We start from the raw sequence: 22426 nt of genomic DNA on the forward strand, positions 1-22426 counted from the left end.
GAGAAGGATCTTTTTGGTATTTGCGGCACGGATAAGAGAAGAAGGAAGATTCTACGCATGTGCTCAGACATGGCGGTGTTGTGTGATGTATCACAGCACCACCTAGCCGCCTGGCATGCATACCCAATCGAATTCCACACACTTTTGCGTCACCGTATGCACGCAGATTTCCTCCCGAAAACGCTTGTCTAAACGCGCAATAAAAAGTGAAGACGCAACGCCACTTTTGCGTCTTCTGTTCAGACCGTCATCGTGTAAACGTAGCCTCACTCCGACTATTAGTTATTCACTCCGGCTATTAGGTATGCAGAACGAGCCCCTCCCTCTTCTTTGCTTGACCACTAAGTTTGAAGGCTGTCTAACCAATCAGTGAAGAGAAATACCAGACTAAAGTAACGCATTGTCGAGACTAGAGCTGCAGTGCCTCCATGCTTCGCCGTAACATAAAGCTGTGTTGACTTTACTAGTTTCACTACAATGTAATGACCACCACTAGCTAGTGGAAAATACATTTGTGTCTAGTACAGGGATATATTTGTATATGTTTAGGCTATATATTGAGATGGCAGTGTGCGAAATACCCGTCAATATTCGGGGATGCCCTCATCCCCAGATTGTTCTCGATATGCAGTAGGCAGCTAGGCCATAACATTACAATATTTCATAGATGCAAGCAAGCCAAGACAATCAATCTATATCTATAGTCTACATGACAACACACACACACACACGCACGCACACACAAACACACACCCTTTAAACACACTGGTAAAGCAATAGGAGCATTGGCTAAAGTTGTTGGGATGCACGTTATTTTATAACAGGGAGGGGCAAAGTTGTGCATTACAATGCAAACACGACAATAATTGGCAACGTTCTTGCGCACTCAGAAGAACATGAACTGAATAAATGCCAGGTATATAGCATATCGGAGACGGGCACACAATCAGTGCATTTGCAAATGAGAGCCTGCAGTATAACCGATCTTGTGACATTATTTAACCATCCATCTAGAGCTAATACGATCAGACAGATACATCATTGATCACATATAAGCCCACAACAAGCCCAACATCACCACGGCAGGTGCGCTCTCTCTCGCACATTCACACAATCACTCCAACTTCTCCAACTCCAAGGCAAAGCTGTTTCACTAAGACCACAAACAACCACAACTAACCAGCCTACATATCCACAACAATCAGTTCTATACAATGCGTCTATCTTCTGTTTGGCGCACATGGCTAATTTGCATACTTGCACAGGACTGTCGGCTCCGCTTGTCAAAAAAATAGAACGTATTTGTGAATAAATGCTTTGAATTCTGAATAATGGACTTGGTGAGCTTATAGGCTATTAAGTGACCTTTAGTGAGATGGCCTAAAACGGAATACAAATGAATTATTCTAGGACATGGGCTTTCAGGATCAATTCAGAGGTTCAACTGTTCGGGATTCATTTTGCTTAGCCAGTGAAAGTGATCAGCTGTAGATTCCACACACTGTCAAAAATACTTCACTACAAGTAGGCTATAAGTCCTCCAAATAATTCAGCAGAATTGCATTAGCGGGTGCTTCCTCCTTGTTGTGAAGTCTGGATAGAGGTTGAATGATGGAGCGCCGTTCTGGGCGTTTTCGTCATACGGTGGAGGGGAAGGAGGATTCGCACGCGGTCCGCCGGTGCAGTCTAGGTCCGGGTATACATCTCGATCCTGGCCCTCTCTTTCCAAACAATAAAAGGCACACCAACATAAATTAAAAAAATATTTTCCTTCTCTGACTCCAACAACCGTTTAAGCTAAAACTCCCCATCTCAGGAAAGCCCAGTTTATACCAATATTTTAAACTCTCCAGAGCCGCTTCACCATGTTTCTCCCGATCTATTATCAATTTTTAGATCCATACACACTATTAGTTACTATTATCTAATATCACCCTAACCTCCTTGTTACTACACATAGGCCTATATACATAGGCTATATTTTTTAATGAATGCCTATTATTATTATTTATATGACACCAACCGCGCTTCAACGGGTTTCCCTTTACCGTCCCCGACAGACCCTAGCTGCCCTTTCTGTTACATATATAACATATATTGACGGAACCGGAGCTTTACCGTATGTTCCTATAACAGAGTTACCTTGAACGAGGCCTATCGTTCAGATATAAGTTTACGTTTACTGAAACATCTATGTACCGTTCCTGTAACGGATTTCATTTTGAAGCTTTAAACAGTAGCCTATTGTGATCTCACCTGCTCGAATTCTTTGGCAATTTCAGATTTTGCGTCTAAGACAGATGAGATATTTAGATGCAAAAAGCACACAATACTTGCAGGCAATTGCTGGTCATATATATTTGTAATAAAAGTACGAACAAAGATACATCACAACATGCATAAACAAACAACATAACAGGCATACAATATAATAATCTGAGGCCTCAGATGGGAGGCCTCAGATTATAGGCCTACTCTAAAGGTAGGCCTACGCTCGGGAGAAGTCCACCGATTGTTCCGAGTCGTGAGTTCTTATTCACTTGGGTTGGGTTCTGGAGGGGGTGTGTCCCCCAATAAACCAAAAGCCTTTGTTTACCAGATGGTAATCATTACAATTGAAGCTCCCCTGGATGCCATTCAAGGGGGTGGCGGCCGTGCCATGTAACCCTTTTGCTTACTCAACGCTAGCCAGGGGGTCAAGGAACAGGCCCATACATCAAAGGATTGCATGGAAACAGATTACATCACACGAAAGGAGAGGAAGAGGCAGGCAATAAAATGCATCACACGACCCTCGAAGGTTCACACTTTAGATGACCCACAAGGAGAGTAGAAGGCAGTCAATATATGCATCACACAAAATAGTAACAAAACGTAAATTCATAGATTGACCAAAAACGTAACAACATGTAGATTTTCCATCACATAAGTCGCACGAACGCTTTAAGTAAGTCGCACGCACGCTTTACTAAGTCGCACTCGCGTTTTAAGTAAGTCGCATGCACGTGCGCGTAAGTAAGTCGCACGTGCACTTTAGTAAGATGCACTACCGCTTTAGTAAGTTACACGGACATTTAAGTAGATCACACGCATGTGTTAAGTAAGTTGTGCTTGTGCTTTAGTAAGTCGCACGCACGATTTTAGCAGTGTTTGGGTTACTCAAAAAAAAGTTTTTCTTTTACTAGTTAGGCTACTTCTTTAAATTGTAATGACATTACTTTACTAGTTACGGCATTTGAAAAGTAACTTCACTACTTATTACTTTACTTTCCCGATTCTTAATTTACTGTAAATACATAGACAAAAATATCCCTGTCTGCACAAAGAAATATGCCTCCCTGTAAAATCCACAAACAACAGGATAAAGGAGTCTATGGTTAGGTCAATCAGTAGCAACACACACGTTTCAAAACACAGGCTTTGGGAAAGATGAGAACAAAAATTAAGCGGTCAATGAAAAATGTTAAAATAAAGGTCAGTTCATCCCATAAAAACAGAAATGCACTCAAGCGACGGTGACACATGCTGTTACTTTATGTGATAGTCCAAAGGCCGAATGAACCTGGGCCCCGTTTCCCGAAAGCATCGTTAGCCTAAGTGGATCGCAGAGTGGGTCGTACGAGCATCGTACAGTTTTCGGACCTTTTCCCGAAAGCATCGTTGGTAACGAACGTCTTGAAAACGCTCGTAGCTAACGAGTGCTCCAGGGTACTCGTAGGACGCTAAGAGCGTCGTTAGCCTACTATAGAGTGAACTCATTATTGCATGCGGGTGTCTTCATTCATAAAAAATGAATAGCCTACATTCGGGAGTATGCAATAATACAAATTATTCTAAAGAGGTCAGAGACTCCGTGCACAGCCCCGCCTTCCCCAGTGAACCAAGAAACCCCGCGCCGTGACGAACGGAGGATTTGACACAGGTAACTTGAGATAAGAAGGTGAAATCGCCGGGCGTGCCAAGCTGCGAGCGAACCGGCTCGGCAGTGTAGAAAGACCTATAGCCAGGGTTCGGGTTAGGTGGAAGCCAGTGGGAGCTGAGCTCCCATAGAGAGAAGTCTGGCTCCCATGAAAGCAGTAAACTCAAATATATGTGGGGGTCTCGGAAAATACAGCAGCATATTATTGTAATTACCAATAAAGCTATTTTCCCTTCCACATGCAGAGTTATATTGACGTTAAGTGGGATAATAGAACGCCGGTCATTATCGGGAAAATAGCCCCAGACAGGGTGAACCGGACACCGATTCGAAACGGAGGTGCTTCGTTAATTTATTATTTATTTTCGATAATGAGCGGCTACTTGCCAAACGAAAAAATAACTTCACAAGGTGTTTTTTTTTTTACAATTTATTTGTTTCCAACTTACCATACGTAGTGTTGATCAGCAGAGAAATAGTTAGCCAAAGACGTTGACGTCGCTTAGCAACCGAAGAAGCTGGCGTTGTTGTGAAGGGCACATGCAAGTGAACGGAGCGTTCCACGGCATTGAGAAGAGCCGTGTCATAATAGCCACCACTTATACCACGGTCTGCGGGAATACTCGATTCTGATTGGATGCAGGGTGTGCATTAACTCCTGATATACGGACACCTGGACAAGTAGTTCCGCCAAATTGTCTGTTTACCGTTCTCAATTAATGCGCTAGCTGGCGTATCGTCTCTAAAATTAGTAACCATAGCAATGGGAAACAAAACAAAGCTGAGCGGACTATAATACCTCCCGCTACCTCCCGTTCTAAAGTCGTAGCTATGGTCCATCCTAATTACTGGAGGAGTGAACAACGTTTCCGTTGCATGAGAACACAACGGGCGTGTAATGGTGGTTCCGGGTATTAGTCAGACCCTCAGGCGTAACCAGGGAAACAAAGTTATGTTTTGTGGAAAACTTTATATTTGGATTGTAAAACGCATGAAAATATAAATTAATGGTCTTAATTTGGTCACAGTTGGTAAGTGACCGTGGTATAAGCGGGATAATGCCCTTCGAGGTGTCCATTATCAGGAATTAATGGACTTCGCGCCTCCACATCGTCCATTAATTCCTGATAATGGACACCTCGTCGGGCATTATCCCTTACATATTTACGTCCTATATCAGATAAAGTCGGCTCTCTTGCTGCGCAAAATATATTTTTAAAAAATCAGCACATTAAGGTAAATGTAGTTGTCACACAAGCTATTTTGGATTTTTGTAATATGGAATTATTTCAGGGGGGGAAATGCCGTGAATAAATGTATGCACAGTGCGTTCAGGATTAGGACTGATATATATGTCGGCCTAGGCTTAATCAATTGTGTTTTAATATCTTTAGCATTCATATTATTGCAATCTATTCTTTTCGTAGGCTACTCTGCGATTGGCCTTGATGGGGAGATATTTTAACCCTTTTTAACCCCATTTTCCTCCGACATTCCTGCGTCTCCCCCTGCGTCAGGGATGGGCAACTGGCGGCCCGCGGGCCGCATGCGGCCCGCATCCTCACTCAGTGCGGCCCGCATCCTCACTCAGTCAGGCCCGCACATAATAAAAAAAAAAAGAAGAATAATTGATCGAGTTACAGAAAACTCGGTCAAGAAAGATGAGAAGAATTCATAGAATTCGAAGGCAAACCCATGCGTCTAGTTTGCTTAGTAGCGATATCAGTCATTAAAGATATCCACTTAAGTCGCCACTACAACTGCTTGTTGGGTTTGAGTTCATTGAGTTGTTGCACTTAATGTTGGGCCACTGTTTTTCAGTATTTTGACTTCATTGAATGATGATGTATGTGAGCCCTTTGCACTGATAAAAATACTGACCATTCATGTGGCTGTTTGAGCATGGAAAACATGAAATTAATGTATGTTGGCAGTGGCGTGCACAGGTAGACCCAAGGTGGTGCTATAGCACCTGCCCTTTGCCCCCTGGCCCAATGAACTGCCCTTTTGAAAAAAAATAAAAAATCAGAAAGTTCGTTTTTTTTATTTTTTTTTTACAGTATGTGTCTGTATGAGGCCCATGCCGACATTATCATCTATGAATTGTCGACAATTCTAAACGTGTGATAATAATGCCCCAATAAATATGACCCGCCCCCCACACTCCCCTGCCCTGCCCAACCAGCAAGGTAACACATAAATGAATTGAGTCTAGAGTGTATTGTTTGCCCCCTAAGCCTCAGTTGCCAAGCTATAACTTGCATTTATGTGTCACTGTTGTGAAGTAGCCTCTCTCATGCAGCTCCACACAGCTGAGCATAAATTAGCCGACTGACCGGCTTAACAAGCTAGCCCAAATCAATAATAGATATGACGTGATGACCACCACACAACAAATGTCGGTAGAGTTTGTCATTGGTACAGCATGTGAATCAGTATGCTGAATATTTAGTGTTGTGTAGGTTTACATTAGGCTACATACTTGCTGTCATTGGTTTGCTAAATGACTAACAGGCTATTCCCAATAGCCTGCAGGAAAAGTAGCCTTGTGCCTTGTTGTAATGTAACCAAGCAGTCTTATTCATATGGTTGGTCCCTTTTCATTTACCAATTGCAGTATAATGCCTAGAAAGGAGAGGTTAAAAGAGGAAAAAGAAAGGGAGCTACAGCAGGCAGCCCATGGGAGCGGCTCTCTGCTCTCCTGGATGAAAGCATCCACCAGCAGCAAGGAGGAAGATGAAGATGAAAGACCAGAGTCATGTCATCTGGTCAGGGCCTTTTAAAGCTCAGATTTCAATGTTGAACTGTTCCTCCTATTTTATTGAAATATCTTAAAAGCTGTTATTTAAAAGCTTAAAAGCTTTTATTTTAACTACGCAAGGTGGGTTGGTGGTACTAAATCAGTCATGAGGCTATATCATTTAATTATATAATTTAGTCCCAACCATAAGTTATTTCTATGTTACAAGACTTGCAGTAATCTTGTATTTACCTTAATAGGATATTATTAAAACAATTATTATTTTATTCTAGGCAGCTACAGCAGGGAAGCAGCTCAGTTCTGTCCTGCAATAGGGCCAGCCTGGCCAGGGCATCTACCAGCTTGGAAGATGAGGGAGATGAATCCCCAGGATATATAGATAAAGCAGAGTCCAGTGCAGCAACAGGTTCAGAAACAGAAACAGTGCTCTCTGATTACCAAGATGAGGGAGAACAAGAAAGGTATGTTGAAGCAGCTGTATGTGAAAGTGATGACACAATTAAAAAGATAGCTGTTATGCAATATCCAACAGATGCTTCACATGTTGACACATTTCATATCAAGTGCAATGACAGCTACATTTCAATGTGCTGCAGTGTAGGCCCATCTCAACCAGCTGTGCCTTTCCCAAAAAATGCTGAGGGGCGGTCATTCCAGAAACAATGGTTTCTGGGAACGTGTGGCTGGAATACTCTCCCACTACTAATTCAATCCACTGTTTTAGTTGTCGGCTTTTCCTTTTTGAAGAGAAGTATAAAAACAGAACAGAGTGGACAATTGATGGCATAAGAAAGTCGAATGCTGCTCTTGAAAAAAACAAGCAGCACTCCATCACAGAGATGCACATGACAAGCATGGTTAGATGGACCAACGTCCCTCGTCAGGGACAAGCATTCCGAGGTCATGATGAAGGCCAGTCCAGTAGCAACCGAACCGTGGAAACTTCCTTGAACTGGTGGATGTGTTTTCCCGGTATGACAGTGCACTGAATATATATGGAAAAAGTTGCCAAAGTTAAAGTAATGTCAGAAAAACATGGACGCCACCCAGATAACTATTGTCGCGGTAGCATTTGAAGAATACCAGGTGCTCCGAAATAAGTAGGCTATAGGCCATAGGCAGAGATACGGACGCAGTAGGGTATTGCAGTCATACGAGTGCTTGAAATTGTCATTTAAAAAAACCAAAGTGGTCCAAACACAATGAAAAAAGTTCATACTTCAAGTCACACTCGGCGCAGTCATCTTGAATTCTGTCTCGAAATCCTTGCTCGGCCTCCTCTGAGTTCATCCGAGCAAGCAAGTTCGCCGTCCGAGGAAAAGGGGCATGTTCATGCGTGCCGCTAGGCAACGTCCTCGTACCTCCGAGACGGATGGATAATAAAACGCACCATAAGAAAGTTTGTTTCTAGTCAGGGATAGGCTACGTTTTGTTTTTTGTTTTGGCCCAAGGATCACCCTGAAGACAGGCGCTTGAGTTTCGCAATAAACACCCTTAACTTGGACTACATGACTTCTACTGTTTTTGACATGGTACTATGTTACTCCCCTTACGGGACGTAACACCGCACAAAGTGCCCTTATTTTTCACTGAGCACCTGCCCCCCAAAATATCTGTGCACGCCACTGTATGTTGGTTCAATTAACATACCGTACATAGGTTATGATTCTGGATGATTTTGTAGGTAGTGGCCATCCCCAAAATGCACCAGAATACAGGAAATCATGTCTACGAAATTCAAAATTGTGTAGCTTCTCTCAGCTCACGTTTAGTTGAAGTGTGGCCCTCCGATGGTTATGATGCAGGCAAGAGCAGACTTCTCAAGTTAAAAACTAATGCTGTCTATCCAGTGCACTGTCATTCCTAAGTAACTTTTGTTGTTGGCGGACCAAATGTCTGCGTGATGGACACATGATCCAGGGACTCTAAAGTTTTTTTGAGCCTCGATTCCCTTTCGGATGTTGGCTTGCGAGTCGCGAGTATTTTTCTAAATCTTGGCGATTCAATGGTCGACATGGAAACCTTGTCTTATACAATGAACCCTGCAACCAGCCTGTTAATGTCTTTCTGTGTTACCTGCTTCTGCGCTCCAACACTTGGACTCTCCTTCGCACAAGCAGCTACGTCACTCAAATCGATCGCTATGGCAACGTGCCGAGGCAAGCAGGCGAAGCACACACAAAGGCAGCACGCATGCACCCACCACAGATCAGGGGTCTCATTTATAACCGTTGCGTACGCACAAAATGGGGCTGAAATTGGCGTACGTGACTTTCCACGCCAAGGTTGTAATCTATAAAAACCAACTTGACGGGAAAATGTGCGCAGCCCTAAGCAAACTCTGACCCATGCGTACGCATGGTTTGGAGGAAAAGGAGAATTGGCGACACAGACGGTGTGGTGGTGAACTGAAGTCAGACCGAAGAATTGCAGAGTGAGAAGAACGATTATGTTTTATCATCGCCCTTCATAAATTTAATTTCAACCCGTATCATGCATTAAATCCTAATCAGAATAATTTAAATCCACTGCGTTATTTCTCAGTTATAACTCCAGAAACATCTCCTTAGTATAGAAATAAAAAAAAAATCTCTATATTTAATCCCGTCACTCCATACTGTCCACTGACGGCGCGACTGCATGGAATAAAGCATCTGTCCAACATGTGTCAATAGCATAATATTTTTATGTGACACTGTAAACACATAATCAAATGTCAAGTAAATCCCAAGTGTGAAAAACCAAGCCACACTCCTCATCACAATCGTTGTCCGTTACTCTTGATGCTTTTCATGACAAATCAGGCATTAAAAAGGGGTTATGTTCATGAACATTTTACGTGGGTGAAACAAACTGATTATCCAAGGTGTTCTCGGTCAGTCTTATTACCGTAACCCTATAAATACAGAGGTGAGCGCCGTGGTAATGCTGCACCATATGGCACTTCTGGCGGACCATGCAAATGGCAGGATTCGGAGGGAGAGGGTATTTAGGGACCATAACAATTTATTGGTAGGCTACATAAAAATATGTAACTCTATGTCAGACCACTTCTTTTTTAATTCTGGGACTGTGCGCTCCGTGCTACTGACAGAGTTCACTGCTACAGCAACATGTTGCCACTCACTCTGCTTTTTGTTGTTGGCGATCCCAATCCCGTGACCGCCGAACAAAACTACCTTTCGGGCCTCCATCTAACCCACAAGTGTCTCCACTTCAACCTCCGTGAAATTTCACTTTTTTGATTTTCTCAGTACTTCTGCCATTGTTTCCGACAAGACATAATACTTGCATCTGAGTCTGTTTTATATGCAGATTGAATTCATGAGGTCATTTGCATTGACCATTTATGGTTAAAAAGGGGCGTGTACAGGGCGGAACGTGAAGTTGATTCAGCTGCGCACACTTGTAGGCACTCTGTGGTTTATAAAGCAAAGATTGCGTACGCACCATACGCAGGGTTTTATAAATCAGAATATTTTTTGGCGCACGCAAAACTTGGCTTCTGGGCGTACGCACATTTTTAGTAAAGATCCCATGCACAGTTTTATAAATGAGACCCCAGAACTTTACACACAGGCAAACACGGCTTGGGTAAAGCATGAAAGCGCGTTACTATAATCTATTAAAGTAGTGTAGTTACCGATATTTTTAGTGCAATGCATTACTTTACTTGGTTACCCAAAAAAGTAATATCGTTACTGTGATCCGTAACTTTGTAACTCGTTACCCCCAACACTGGATTTTAGTAAATCGTCACACGGGTTACCTGTTGCTTCGATTTTAATGTATAATTCCTTAATATAAATTCTTCAGCTTAATTATTATTTAAAATCTATTTAGTTTTCATGTCACATGAAGTTTGTGATTTTTGTTGCAGAAAGTCCTTTGGGGCAACAGCACCACCATTCATTGACTACCTGAAAGATATTCTGAGAAGATATCCAGATGGTGGACAAATTCTGAAGGTAAGTGCGAATTTATTGTATTGTTTCAGTTGTATTTACGGAAGACTGATATCCATCTTTCCAGAAGGGGAGCTTGCTGGTTAGCATTCGTATTTATTATCAGCTAGCTGTCTGGTCGTCTACACTGAGGGTAACCTGTCAGTTCTATGAACAGCTGGTTCTGTCTGGTCGTCTACACTGAGGAGGTTAACCTGTCTGTTCCATGATCAGCTGCTTCTGTCTGGTCATCTACACTGAGGAGGGTAAACTGTCAGTTCTAAAGACTCATTCACCAAGAAATAGGAATCAAGATTTATTTCAGATGATAACATAAGAGAGAATGTCTTTGCATGATAAGTCTTTGGCGTAAGCCCCGTCACGGATCGAGGACGTGTGGACTCTGCATAACTTGCCAGGACTAGCAGGGGCGGAGCCTTCCCCTGGACAGGTAGACTGGGACAGACCTGTTGGTGGTGGGGTGGGAGGGCAAATACCTAAGCAGCAAAGAAGGTGTGTTAGGGTACACTCACACTAGGCCATCTGCCCGTTGCCGTTGGCCGTTTTCACACCTAACCGTGCTCAACTGGCCCCATTGTTCTCTGGCCTGAACTCACACTAGGCCATCTGGCCGTGGCCGTTGGCCGTCGCAACTGTGGCCTGGCCACGGTAGGCTCTTGTACATACGTCATCACGTCGTAACACGTCATCACCAAGCGTCTGCTGCATGGACCATAATAAAGTCTGCCGCCAGTCAGAGTTTTAACAACAATGGACAACAACACAGAGAACACAGTTCGCACTTTGCTGAGTCTGTTGCTTATTTGGAGCCCAAATGCCCAAATGGCTAACAGAGACTCGACTTCTCTATGGGACCAACGTGAAACAACAGTTGAACCGCTTGACGCCATGTTTACCGTTTAATGGGAAAGAAGGCTCATCGCCTTTATTATGTCCATGGTCGTCGTATGGACTATACGTCATCCAGCTCAGGTTGCGTAGCCGTGCGTGAGCCCTGAAGATAGTACCAAATTATATTTTATTGTCTTCAACTCTGGTTGTGTTGTTACTAACCATGCAAACTCCCCTTTTCGAAGCGCAATGATGAATATGGATTTAATCCACTCCTCTGACTTTGAGTAAGACAGGCAAACGCTAATTTATCGATATCTCGGTGTGTCTCTTTAAGCAGCAGAGGTCAGAGGGCTCCTGACAACAGCTTGATAACAAATAACTGAATAACCCAACAACATCTTAATTTGTATTATTCCTGTCCCCAATGTTTACACAGGAGCTGATCCAAAATGCTGATGATGCCGGAGCCACAAGAGTTGTTTTCATCCATGATAAGAGGAATTATGGTCACGAGAGTATTTTGACTGATGAATTTGGAAAATATCAAGGTATGTATTATTTTCCGAAAAAAATATTTGGTCAACTATTTATCCATTATACATTCCCAAGAAAATGGTTTAATTAGGGGGCCATGTGTTTTTATTATAATCCCGCCACTCTCTCATAACCACTCAGTCGCCTACCACAAGGTAGAGCGCAGTGTTTCATTTATTCCTAAAACAATTTTAATGTATGAGACAAATATGAGAATATGAAGAATGAGATGAATAAGAAAAATAAATCATTGAACAGTTATCTACCAATTGTACTGTTGCCATGTAATCATAATAATATATGAACATATTAGATAGACTTAACAAGGGTTGTAGTAGGACATCTGTTCCCAACAAGTAGTGTGGTCTGAAGCCTAGGCCCTACGCTCACTTTCATTTGCTAAACCGTGCACTGGATACACACCAACATTACGCACTTCCCTATTCCCCTCTGCATGTTTGGCCATTTTGTTCAGGTTTACCTCTCTACTCTGTATTTGAGGAGCAAATAAACTGAATAAGTTAAAGTTCTAGCACAAAACTATATTGTTACGTTTGCTTGAGCAATTTGACTTTGGCTTGGCGGAAATTCTGGAGCTTTTATGGTGGTGTACCGTATACGGCACATACCTCGTGTCACGTGCACTGGTGCAAAGAAGGTCCGAATGTACACTGATTGAAAAATGATGGCGCTATAGAGCGCAGTGTGGTTCCAGAATTAAAAATCATTAATTTTCTCCATAGAGGTTTTGATTAAAAGCCATAATGTCGTTACCATCCTTAGTGCTTTTTAGTTATTTTGGTAGCATAAAAGCAGAACACATAATGTTGAAAGAATAGGTAACTGGAATATGAGACTGAATTCACGTATGTTAAAAACGAGTAACGTTATCAGACCGTGATTGCAGTCAGGAATGAACGAATGTGCCATGTAGATGACAGCGCCATACAATATTTGACACACTATACACACACACATAATATATATCCCACAACTTGTATTAACAATATAAAAACAATATAATAATGACAAGGGTTATAAGATGCAAAAATGCGCTAAACTTTTGGGTTGTAATAACCATTGTGAAAATGTTCGCAATTGTTTATGGGATTAGTAGTTCCTTCACACTTTCACAAAAATAATGTACACAGTCTTGTACCTTTGCCTTTTCTTCTGTTTTTCAAGTAATTTTTTCCCCGAATATAATGTTTTATGTCACGACTACCTTGATTAAAGGTTTAAAAATCTTTATATAACGATTTTGCAAAGGTCAATTGAGAAAATCAATAGGAATTTACTTCTAGAACCAAAGCTGTTCAAATAAGGGGTCACTGTTGCAATCTATAGTAATTGTCTCAAACTGAATGCATATCTCATGACGTGAAAGTTTGAAGCCATATGTGTCTCCTTGTGATGAACAAATTCAGTTTTGTGAAAATCTTCCGTAGGGATCCTAGGTTTTTATGACGTTTGTACAAAATCCTCTCATCCACACCATCTACAGACCAATATCTACCATCCCACTATGAGGGAAGTACCAGTCTGTACCATAAAAAACAATGCCACTAGGAGCCAATGAAAAAAACAATGGGTGTGGGTTAAAAACAATGTACATAAACCCTTACATCAAAATTCATCCAGATTGGACAACAGGAGGCACTATAGCAGGGGTGCCCAAATTCTTCCCATAAGTAGACTAAAATTGAATCTGGGGGGAGGGTCATGAGACAAAATGTTAATTTTGCGGTACTTTAAGTTAAATATGGGTATGTATAGCATGCGTGTGCAAAATAAACATTATCACAAATCTTGAGCTTCACATTTATGCCAAATATTTACTGAACATCTATCTGGCTTCATTAAATTATAAAAATAATTGAAGTACTATGAAATATTCTAAGATTACCAGGCCTTGGGCATATATCCTCAAATACAAAGACATCTAGTGCAATAGGCAAAGTAACATGGGACAAAACCCTAACCCCATTAATCATACAGAGCAGAGCATACTCCAAGGTGACACATTGGATGCGTAGGCCTACACATTCAGCCTGAAGTAGGCCTATTAGTTGGAGACATGAAGCCTGTCCTTGGTTTAGAGCCCATGCCATTAAAATCACATTTTTCCTATTGTTTGTTAAATAACATAGGTCTGAATAAGTTTGTGAGCTGTGGTAAGTTTGAAATCTATGCAGTTTGTCTGCTGAATGCAATAGGCAATGAAAGGAAAAAGGCAGAAGAAATGAGCCGATCTGGATAAGGTGACACTGTGACGTAGCGTTGTCAAATTATTATTCATGGCCCTGCCCACTTGGTTGGTTCGTAACCACCCACAAGAATTCTGAAGGAGTCGTGATTGAGCTAGTGCTAAATGCTAATACGTGTACGGTAGTTGCTTAGTTCGTAGTAACAGGCTAGTTACAGTATTTTGAATGCAATGGCAGAACGACATCGAACTACATGAACTGCGACATGCTGCCTGCCGCAGGTTGCCGCGAGGCACCACCGCCGCGAAGCACCACCGCCCGGCAGCGGGCAGCCGGGCGGTGGTGCCTCGCGCCGGCAGCAGGCAGCAGGCAGCGCAGGGTTCTGTCTACTACAGATTGATGTGGAAGTGGAAGAACCAGAGAAGTCGGAGAACCCGACGAAGTCCTTTGTGATTCATTATGTCGTCTGGACGTGCACACAGCTTTTGGCCGTGATAATATGTATTATTTGATATAGATATCTATGTATTATATGATATTATTTAGATATAGAGCTCCAGGACTGTAACGCAAGTGTTGTACACTTCCTTGTTATTTGGATAACCGTTCTGCTGTTGGTGTGATGGCGCATAACACGTCGGACTCTCATCTATGGTATTTCTACAACTAGACCCGTAGTGGGGGTTATCTCAGCCATGGTTGAGAATGAATTGGGGGAAAGGAACTTTGGCTTTGACTCCCTGAAGTCATGAACCACGACATGGAGGAGAAAGGGATTGTTGACCGCGGTCGTCTCCCGCCGGAGCCTCGCTGCCGATGGACCACCGCCTCGGCTTCAGGATGCGGTGATTAGCGCTGACCGCTGCCGAGGCGGCGGGAAGCAGGGCTCAAGCGGAATACATTCGCGGCCAACAATCCCTTTCTCCTCCATGTCGTGGTTCATGTAGCCTACTTCAGGGAGTCAAAGCCAAAGTTCCTTTCCCCCAATTCATTCTCAACTATGGCTGAGATAACCCCCACTACGAGTCTCGTTGTAGAAATACCAGAGACGAGAGTCCTACGTGTTATGCGCCATCACACCAACAACAGCAGAACGGTTATCCAAATAACAAGGAAGTGTACAACACTTGCGTTACAGTCCTGGAGCTCTGCTCTATATCTAAATAATATCATATAATACATAGATATCTATATCAAATAATACATATTATCACGGCCAAAAGCTGTGTGCGCGTCCAGACGATATAATGAATCACAAAGGACTTCGTCGGGTTCTCCGACGTCTCTGGTTCTTCCACTTCCACATCAATCTGAAGTAGACGCGGTCGTTTGAGATTCATAATAACCTATCGTCTGGAGGCTCACACAGCTTTTGGCCGTGATAATATATATTATATATTATATGATATAGATATCTATGTATAATATGGGTTTCTAAGAGCCATTGCGATACATCCACCGTAAACAGAGCGCATGGTACTGTCAGTGGCTACAAGCTGCTCAGGGCCACACCCCCACCCCCCTCCTTGACCTGCCTTGACACGCCCACCGTATACAGAGCTCATGGTAGTGGCTACAAGCTGCTCAGGGCCACACCCCCACCCCCCTCCTTGACCTGCCTTGACACGCCCACCGAAACAGCGCGTTTGGGGGAAGCTCAATGTGCGACTGTTTCGGAGTGACTGTAACTCTGCAACACGGCTGAATTTCGGGGACGTCTTTGAATACTGTGTTTGTGGCCCACTAATACCTATATTAAAGCATCATAAAATAGAATGGCATGGGATCTTTAAAATCCTCTCAATATCAGGCTCAAGCTGACTAACTGACAATTTTAGAATGTCAGTTAAATTAGTGTCAGATAGAACCCAAAAAAAGTAATAAAAATACCGTGGGCCAAATATAATTGGTCGTGGGTCAAGTTTGGCCCGCGGGCCCCAAACTGGGCCGCCATACAATATAACAATCGACCTGAAATGCACATTTTTAACAATATCTGCTTACCCATTTGACGGTCATGAAACTTTGAACGCATCTCATCAGACCTAAGCTGAGGCTGTCCCTCCTTTATTAACCCATGACAGCCTTGGCCCTTTCTTGAATTCATGCTTGTCTACGCATATCAAACTCGTGCATGTTGCAGGAAATGTGCAACAGCGCCCCCTGGTATCACACATTTTCGGTGGGTTGCATCTAGGATCGGTTACCCTTCCTTTGGTCCCCTGATGGTAACCCTGAATTTCATACATTGAATTTTGCAGCTGAATTTGGCATGTTGAATTTGGGGTAGTTGAAAATATTTAAGTTGAACTTTATTCATAGAATTTTGCATCTTAAATTAGCACATTCAATTTTTTAACGTTGAATATTTAGTTAAATTCAGAAGAAAATAATCAGATACGTTATTTCAATGCAGAAATATTCAGTGCTATAAATTCAATGGCTTTAATTCATTGGCGAAAAACCCAGGTACGTTATTTCAATGCAGAAAGATTCTGTGCTTAAAATTCAATTGCTTTTTATTCTCTAAATCCGATGAGACAGATTTACTTCCATACAGAGAGAACTTTAGGGCAGTTTTCTGTAACGGCTTGTCTACATTGAAGCTACTTCTTGCAGTCTGTCTCTTCAGAGAAACTACAGGAAACTAGAAATGCATTTACTGCAGAAAATGCGGTGAGTGCTGTAGTACAAAGTGAGGTTGAAAACATGTTTGAATAAAGCCACATAGAATAAGACATAAAGAAACATTAAATGGCATAAATCAAGTGAAGGGAGTAAACAATGTAAACATGCACACCATTTACATTTTTTTAAATTGTTGGAAACAAATAAAGTGACAGCTGAATGAAAAGCAAAAAGCTTGCTAAAAATGCAGAAATGTAAAAGGAATTTCAGAAGAATCTGAAAGGACAGATGTATTGCCCTGCGCTGCTGAAAAATCTGAAAGGTAAAATGCTGAAGTAGAGGTAGTAGTAAGACTGAATAATAGAGTGGGAGAAGGCCGATAAAACAGCGGAAGAAGAGTGAGAAGGACAGCGGGAGAAGAGTGAGAAAGACAGCGGGAGAAGAGTGAGAAAGACAGCGGGAAAAGAGTGATTAATACAGCGGGAGAACAGTGAGAAAGACAGCGGGAGAACAGTGAGAAATACAGCAAGGCAGAAAAGAGACAGACAGAGTGAGTCGGAGACAGAAAAATAACTCCACATGGTGCTCTCTAGGAGGAGAAAAGTGGACAGCGAAAACAGAGCCTTCAACCCAGAATGGACAGACTCATTCATGTTCATTCTTTCCACTGGAAACACAAATTCAGTCTGTCTCATATGCTCAGAGACAGTGGCACTCATAAAAAGTGCCAACGTGAAACGCAACTATGAGACAAAGCACAACGTTTTTCACCAAACATACCCACTCAAGTCTGAACTGCGGTACCAGAAAATAAGCAGTCTCAGAGCCCAATATGAACAATCCACCCGAATCCTGACCCATTCATTCACTCCCAACAACGTGCTAATGAATGTTCCCATCATAAGGTACCATGTGTAGGCCTAGCTGTAGATGAGTCCACTGATGTTAATTTATGTAAGGTTCTTCAACCAAGAAAATAAAGAGTGTGTTAGGTGTAACTCCCCTTAAGACCAGTACAAGAGGAGAGGACATCTCCCTGGCCATTAAGGAGATGCTAGTCGCACGGAGCTGCTAGTCTGCTGGAGCTGCCGCCTAGCTTCGGCGCCAGTTCAGCTCCCGGAGTACACTGCGGCGCACATAGCTTTTGGCCATGATATTAGATAGATTATATAAATACCCGTATATAATATTAGTATTTTGTTATATTATATATTATATAGATATAGAGCCCCTCGAGTCAGCAAACGGCAACAATCCCTTCTCCTCCATGCTGTGGTTCAGTCTGACAGCTCATTGGTCAATGGGCAGCAGCTAATTTGCATCAATGCTACAGACACCAGAAACAGCGTATTCTGAAGGGACTGAAACAGAGGGGAATGGTGGTAGACGATATTTTTTTTCCTAAAAGCTATTTCCAGCAAGTAGCTTCAAAAACATGTTTTCTAGAACTCAAATACTATTTTTGTTGGGAAAACACAATAATATGTTTCCTTTAATGAACTTAATTTGAAGCTATAGGGCAAGGACAATACAGCTTGTGAACTGATGAAAGCTGTCCGCTCCTTTCAGAGGAAACTTGAGGTGTTCAGGGAAGACCTGCAGGGATTTTGTGCACACTTCCCAGCACTGCAGGAACAGGTTCAGGGACAGAGAGATGTGTCTTCTTTTGGTGACTTTGTCGATAAGCTGATTCTTAACTTCTCCAAACGTTTTGACAGCTTCCACTTTGGGCAGCAGCTCACCTTGTTCATTCAGAACCAATTTCTAATCACATATGTCAGTGGGTTCTCAAAGGAAGTCACACAGCACTTCAAATGGGCTAATGCTGGGCCTCTCCAGATGCAACTGATTGATCTCCAAGCAGATGTGGCGCTGAAAGAGCTGTTTGGAATAACCGACCCCGCCACTTTCTGGCTCAAAATGGTCTCTGAGACAGCTTTCCCAGGTCTGAGGAAAGTAGCCCTGTACACATTGACCATGTTTGGCTCCACATACGGCTGCGAGGCAGCTTTCTCTGCAATGAACATAATTAAAAGTAAATATCGATCCAGGCTCACCAATGAGCACCTGCACTTGTGCATGCGAATGGCCCTGACATCATTCCAGCCTAGATTTAAACTCCTGCCAGGACAAGCTGGAGCTCAGTTCTCTTACCGAACAACAGAAAGTGGGGGAGTTGGATAAAAGAGGGAAAGAAAGAGAACCTAAAACTGTTAAGATGCATTGAGATATCTGTTTTTGAAAATTGGTTGAGACTGTTAAAACATTCACAAAGAAAAAGGGGAAACTCAAGCTGCAGCTATACTTTATTTTAAAATGAAGTATGTATTTTATCTTTATTTTAAGATTATTATTTAAATGCAGCCCTTCTTTTCCTTGAAGAGATTAGTTTCGGTTGAGTCAGTTGAACCTCCTTAAATAATACATATCTTCAGTATTATCTGTCTAATTGTATAAAACTGACAGTAAATATTGTCAAACTGTTTTTGAATTGTTCTTCCTATATTGATCTGACAGTCGTTGATTACATGCAGACGTTGATACAACTACTAGGCTACTCCAATATATATCACACTAAATCATAACGCAAGTTAGACATTATGATGTTCCGGACCTTTGCTTGAGGACATTTTCTCTAACTGGACCTATTTGAATTTTAGTTTAATACCCCTGATAGTGGTACTAGCTGCACAAATGATATGACTTATGAAAGGTATGGTATTGATTGATGTTTGTAGAAAGAATTATAATAATCTTTGTTTTTTTTTAACCAGCCAAAATTGTATGTACTTGCCTAATGCAAATTTTTCCAGCCTAACGTTATTAAATTCAATTGAGCGAGAAAAACTGCCCAATCTGGTAACACTGCCTGTACGTCCTCGAGCTCTAACATCAGTGTAAATCAATGAGACCAACTGAAAACAAGCCGACATGGAACTTAAACTGATTTTGAAAAAAGTATAAAGGTAATCGAAATTCTGTTTTCAGATTGTTGAAGATACAAGTGTGTTGTAAATGTAGAATATCTTAAAAAGTATAAACAATTTTAAAGGTCCCATGGTATGAAAATCTCACTTTATGTGGATTTCTAACATTACTATGACTTCCGCTAGCCTGCCTCTCGTCCCCAAGTGGCTAAAACTTGCGTTCGGCGTAAAACGAGCACTAGGTATCCTGCTCGCCTTTGAAAAAAAGGAAGCTCAGGCGCGCTGATTTGGAATGTGGCCCCATATGTCGTCATAAGGTGCCAAGTTACCTCCCCTTTCTCTGCCTTACCCGCCCAGAGAATTTGGCCCGCCAATGAGACAATGAGCTATGACCACGCGTGCGCAACATGTGTGCGTGCGTGTGTGTGTACACACACTGTACCACAAGTGTCGTACACTTCTTTGTTATTTGGATAACTGTTCTGATGTTGGTGTTTTGGCGCATAACAAGTCGGACTCTCGTCTCTGGTATTTCCACAACGAGACTCGTAGTGGGGGTTATTTCAGCCATGGTTGAGAAGGAATTGGGGGAAAGAAACTTTGGCATGACTCCCTGAAGAACATGAACCACGACATGGAGGAGAAAAGGATTGTTGCCCGCGATTGTCTCCCGCTTGAGCCCCGCTTCCTGCTGCCCGCTGCCGAGGGACCACCACCTCGGCGCTGGTGGTGCCTAAGCGCTGGTGGTGCCTAAGCGCTGGTGGTGCCTAAGCGCTACCCGCTGCCCACTGCCGACGCGGTGGTTCCTCTTCATCGAGGCTCCGGCGGGAAACAATTGCGGGCAACAATCCCTTTCTCCTCCATGTTGTGGTTCAGTCTAATTCAGATTGATGTGGATGTGGAAGAACCAGAGACGTCGGAGAACGACGCAGTCATTTGAGATTCATAATATCGTCTGGAGGCGCACACAACTTTTGGCTATGATAATTTATATTATATAGTGCTGTCAAGTGATTAAAATATTAAATCGCATTGATGTCATAGTTAACTCACGATTAATCGCAAATATTTTTTCTATGCTAAATATCCCCAGATTTCTTTGTCCCATTAATTTTTCTAATTTTAATGCTCTTATCAACATAGAGAAGTGCATCGGCTTGCCTTGTGCAAATGTTCTTTTATTGATAACAACATTGGCATATACTGATCAAAAGCCTATAGTGCAATTAAACGATGAACATACAAACATACTGCCTTGAACATAGCAGTCAGGCTACTGCTTCTTTGTTTTAAAAAAATGCACGCCGTTAAAATCGGTTTGCGTTAACGCCGCGAATAACGCGTTTAACTGACAGCACTGTTATTATATGATATAGATATCTATGTATGTTATGATATTATTTAGATATAGAGCTCAAGGACTCCCGCCGGAGCACCCGGAGTGTTCTTGAATATTTATAGAACACGGCCAAAGGCTGTGTGCGCCTCTCCATTGCGATACACCCACTGTAAACAGAGCGCATGGTACCGTGGCCGCAAGCTGCTCAGGGCCACACCCCCACCCTCCTCATTGACCCGCCTCTCTCCTCCTCATTTGCCTTAAAGCTACAGCCACCGAAATGGCGTGTTTGGGGAAAGCTCAATGTGCGACTGGTTCGTAGTGGCTGTAGTACTGCAACACGGCTGAATTTCGGGAACATCTTCAAATACTGTGTTAGGGGCCAACTATCTATATTAAACCATCCATATATAAGCATGCCATGGGACCTTTAAAAATCTGAAAAGAAGCGTTGATTCTTTTTTTTTTTTAACTGAAGCAAACGTTGATAGATAAGCAACGTTTGCTTCAGTCCACTTGGTAGGCTGGTAGACTGATCTATCCAGCAAAAATCTAGGTGGACATGCCCACTAGTGATGTCAGAAGACGCAGATTTTCAAAGCGGCTTAGTAAGATGACAGAAGGTTGAATTTCGACAGTGGCTCTATTACTTGAAGTGACCTCTAGCAGTTGTATTGCTGAATTCCCCAAATGAGGGCTGCATGCCTGACAACATTTAATGCTGTTCGCAGCTGTATTTATAATTATTATTATTATTAGGCTGCAATGCACAAAGTGTGAGGCACCCTATTTTAATTGTTCATGTTTTTTATGTATTATTCTTCAGCGTTTTCCTATCCAGCCATAACTGTCCGATAGCATTTTATGAAACCGGACCATAATGGTAGAGGGTGATTAATGATGCTCCCTCTGTTTTGCTAAATGGTCGCACCAATAGACTGAAACTGAAAACTTCAAAACAAGCAACTCTCCCTTTCCCCGAGAGCCATGAACTTTGCGTACATGTGTGTGTGTATCTTTATGTTATTATGATGAGAGCTATATAATGGATCATTGCTTTATTCATTTAATTATTTTGTCGTTTAGGTCCTGCTCTCTTTGCCTTCAACGATGCAAGGTTCACTTCAGAGGACTGGCAAGGTATTCAAGCTACAGGAAGAAGCGTCAAGCGAAAGGACCCAAACAAAGTTGGGCGCTTTGGGATCGGCTTCAACTCTGTGTACCACATCACAGGTACAACGAATCAAATGTGCTAAATTTGCCCCACAACTTCTGCAGGGTCAGCAGTGTTTTCTATGCATTCTACAGTATA

General features: G+C 42.3%; 1 protein-coding gene across 1 annotated transcript in view; it reads left to right on the forward strand.

Annotated features, from left to right (window-relative positions):
- The window catches only part of LOC115533144 (sacsin), a 43491-nt gene that overhangs the window by 7522 nt on the left and 13543 nt on the right, over positions 1-22426 (forward strand). The window contains exons 3-5 of the mRNA XM_030343454.1: positions 10561-10648; positions 11916-12027; positions 22201-22347. Of these exons, the coding sequence (XP_030199314.1) occupies positions 10561-10648; positions 11916-12027; positions 22201-22347 (347 nt within the window). The remainder of the gene's footprint in view (positions 1-10560; positions 10649-11915; positions 12028-22200; positions 22348-22426) is intronic.

This window comes from Gadus morhua, chromosome 20 (genome assembly GCF_902167405.1).
Source record: "Gadus morhua chromosome 20, gadMor3.0, whole genome shotgun sequence".
In the NCBI taxonomy this organism is placed as follows: domain Eukaryota; kingdom Metazoa; phylum Chordata; class Actinopteri; order Gadiformes; family Gadidae; genus Gadus; species Gadus morhua.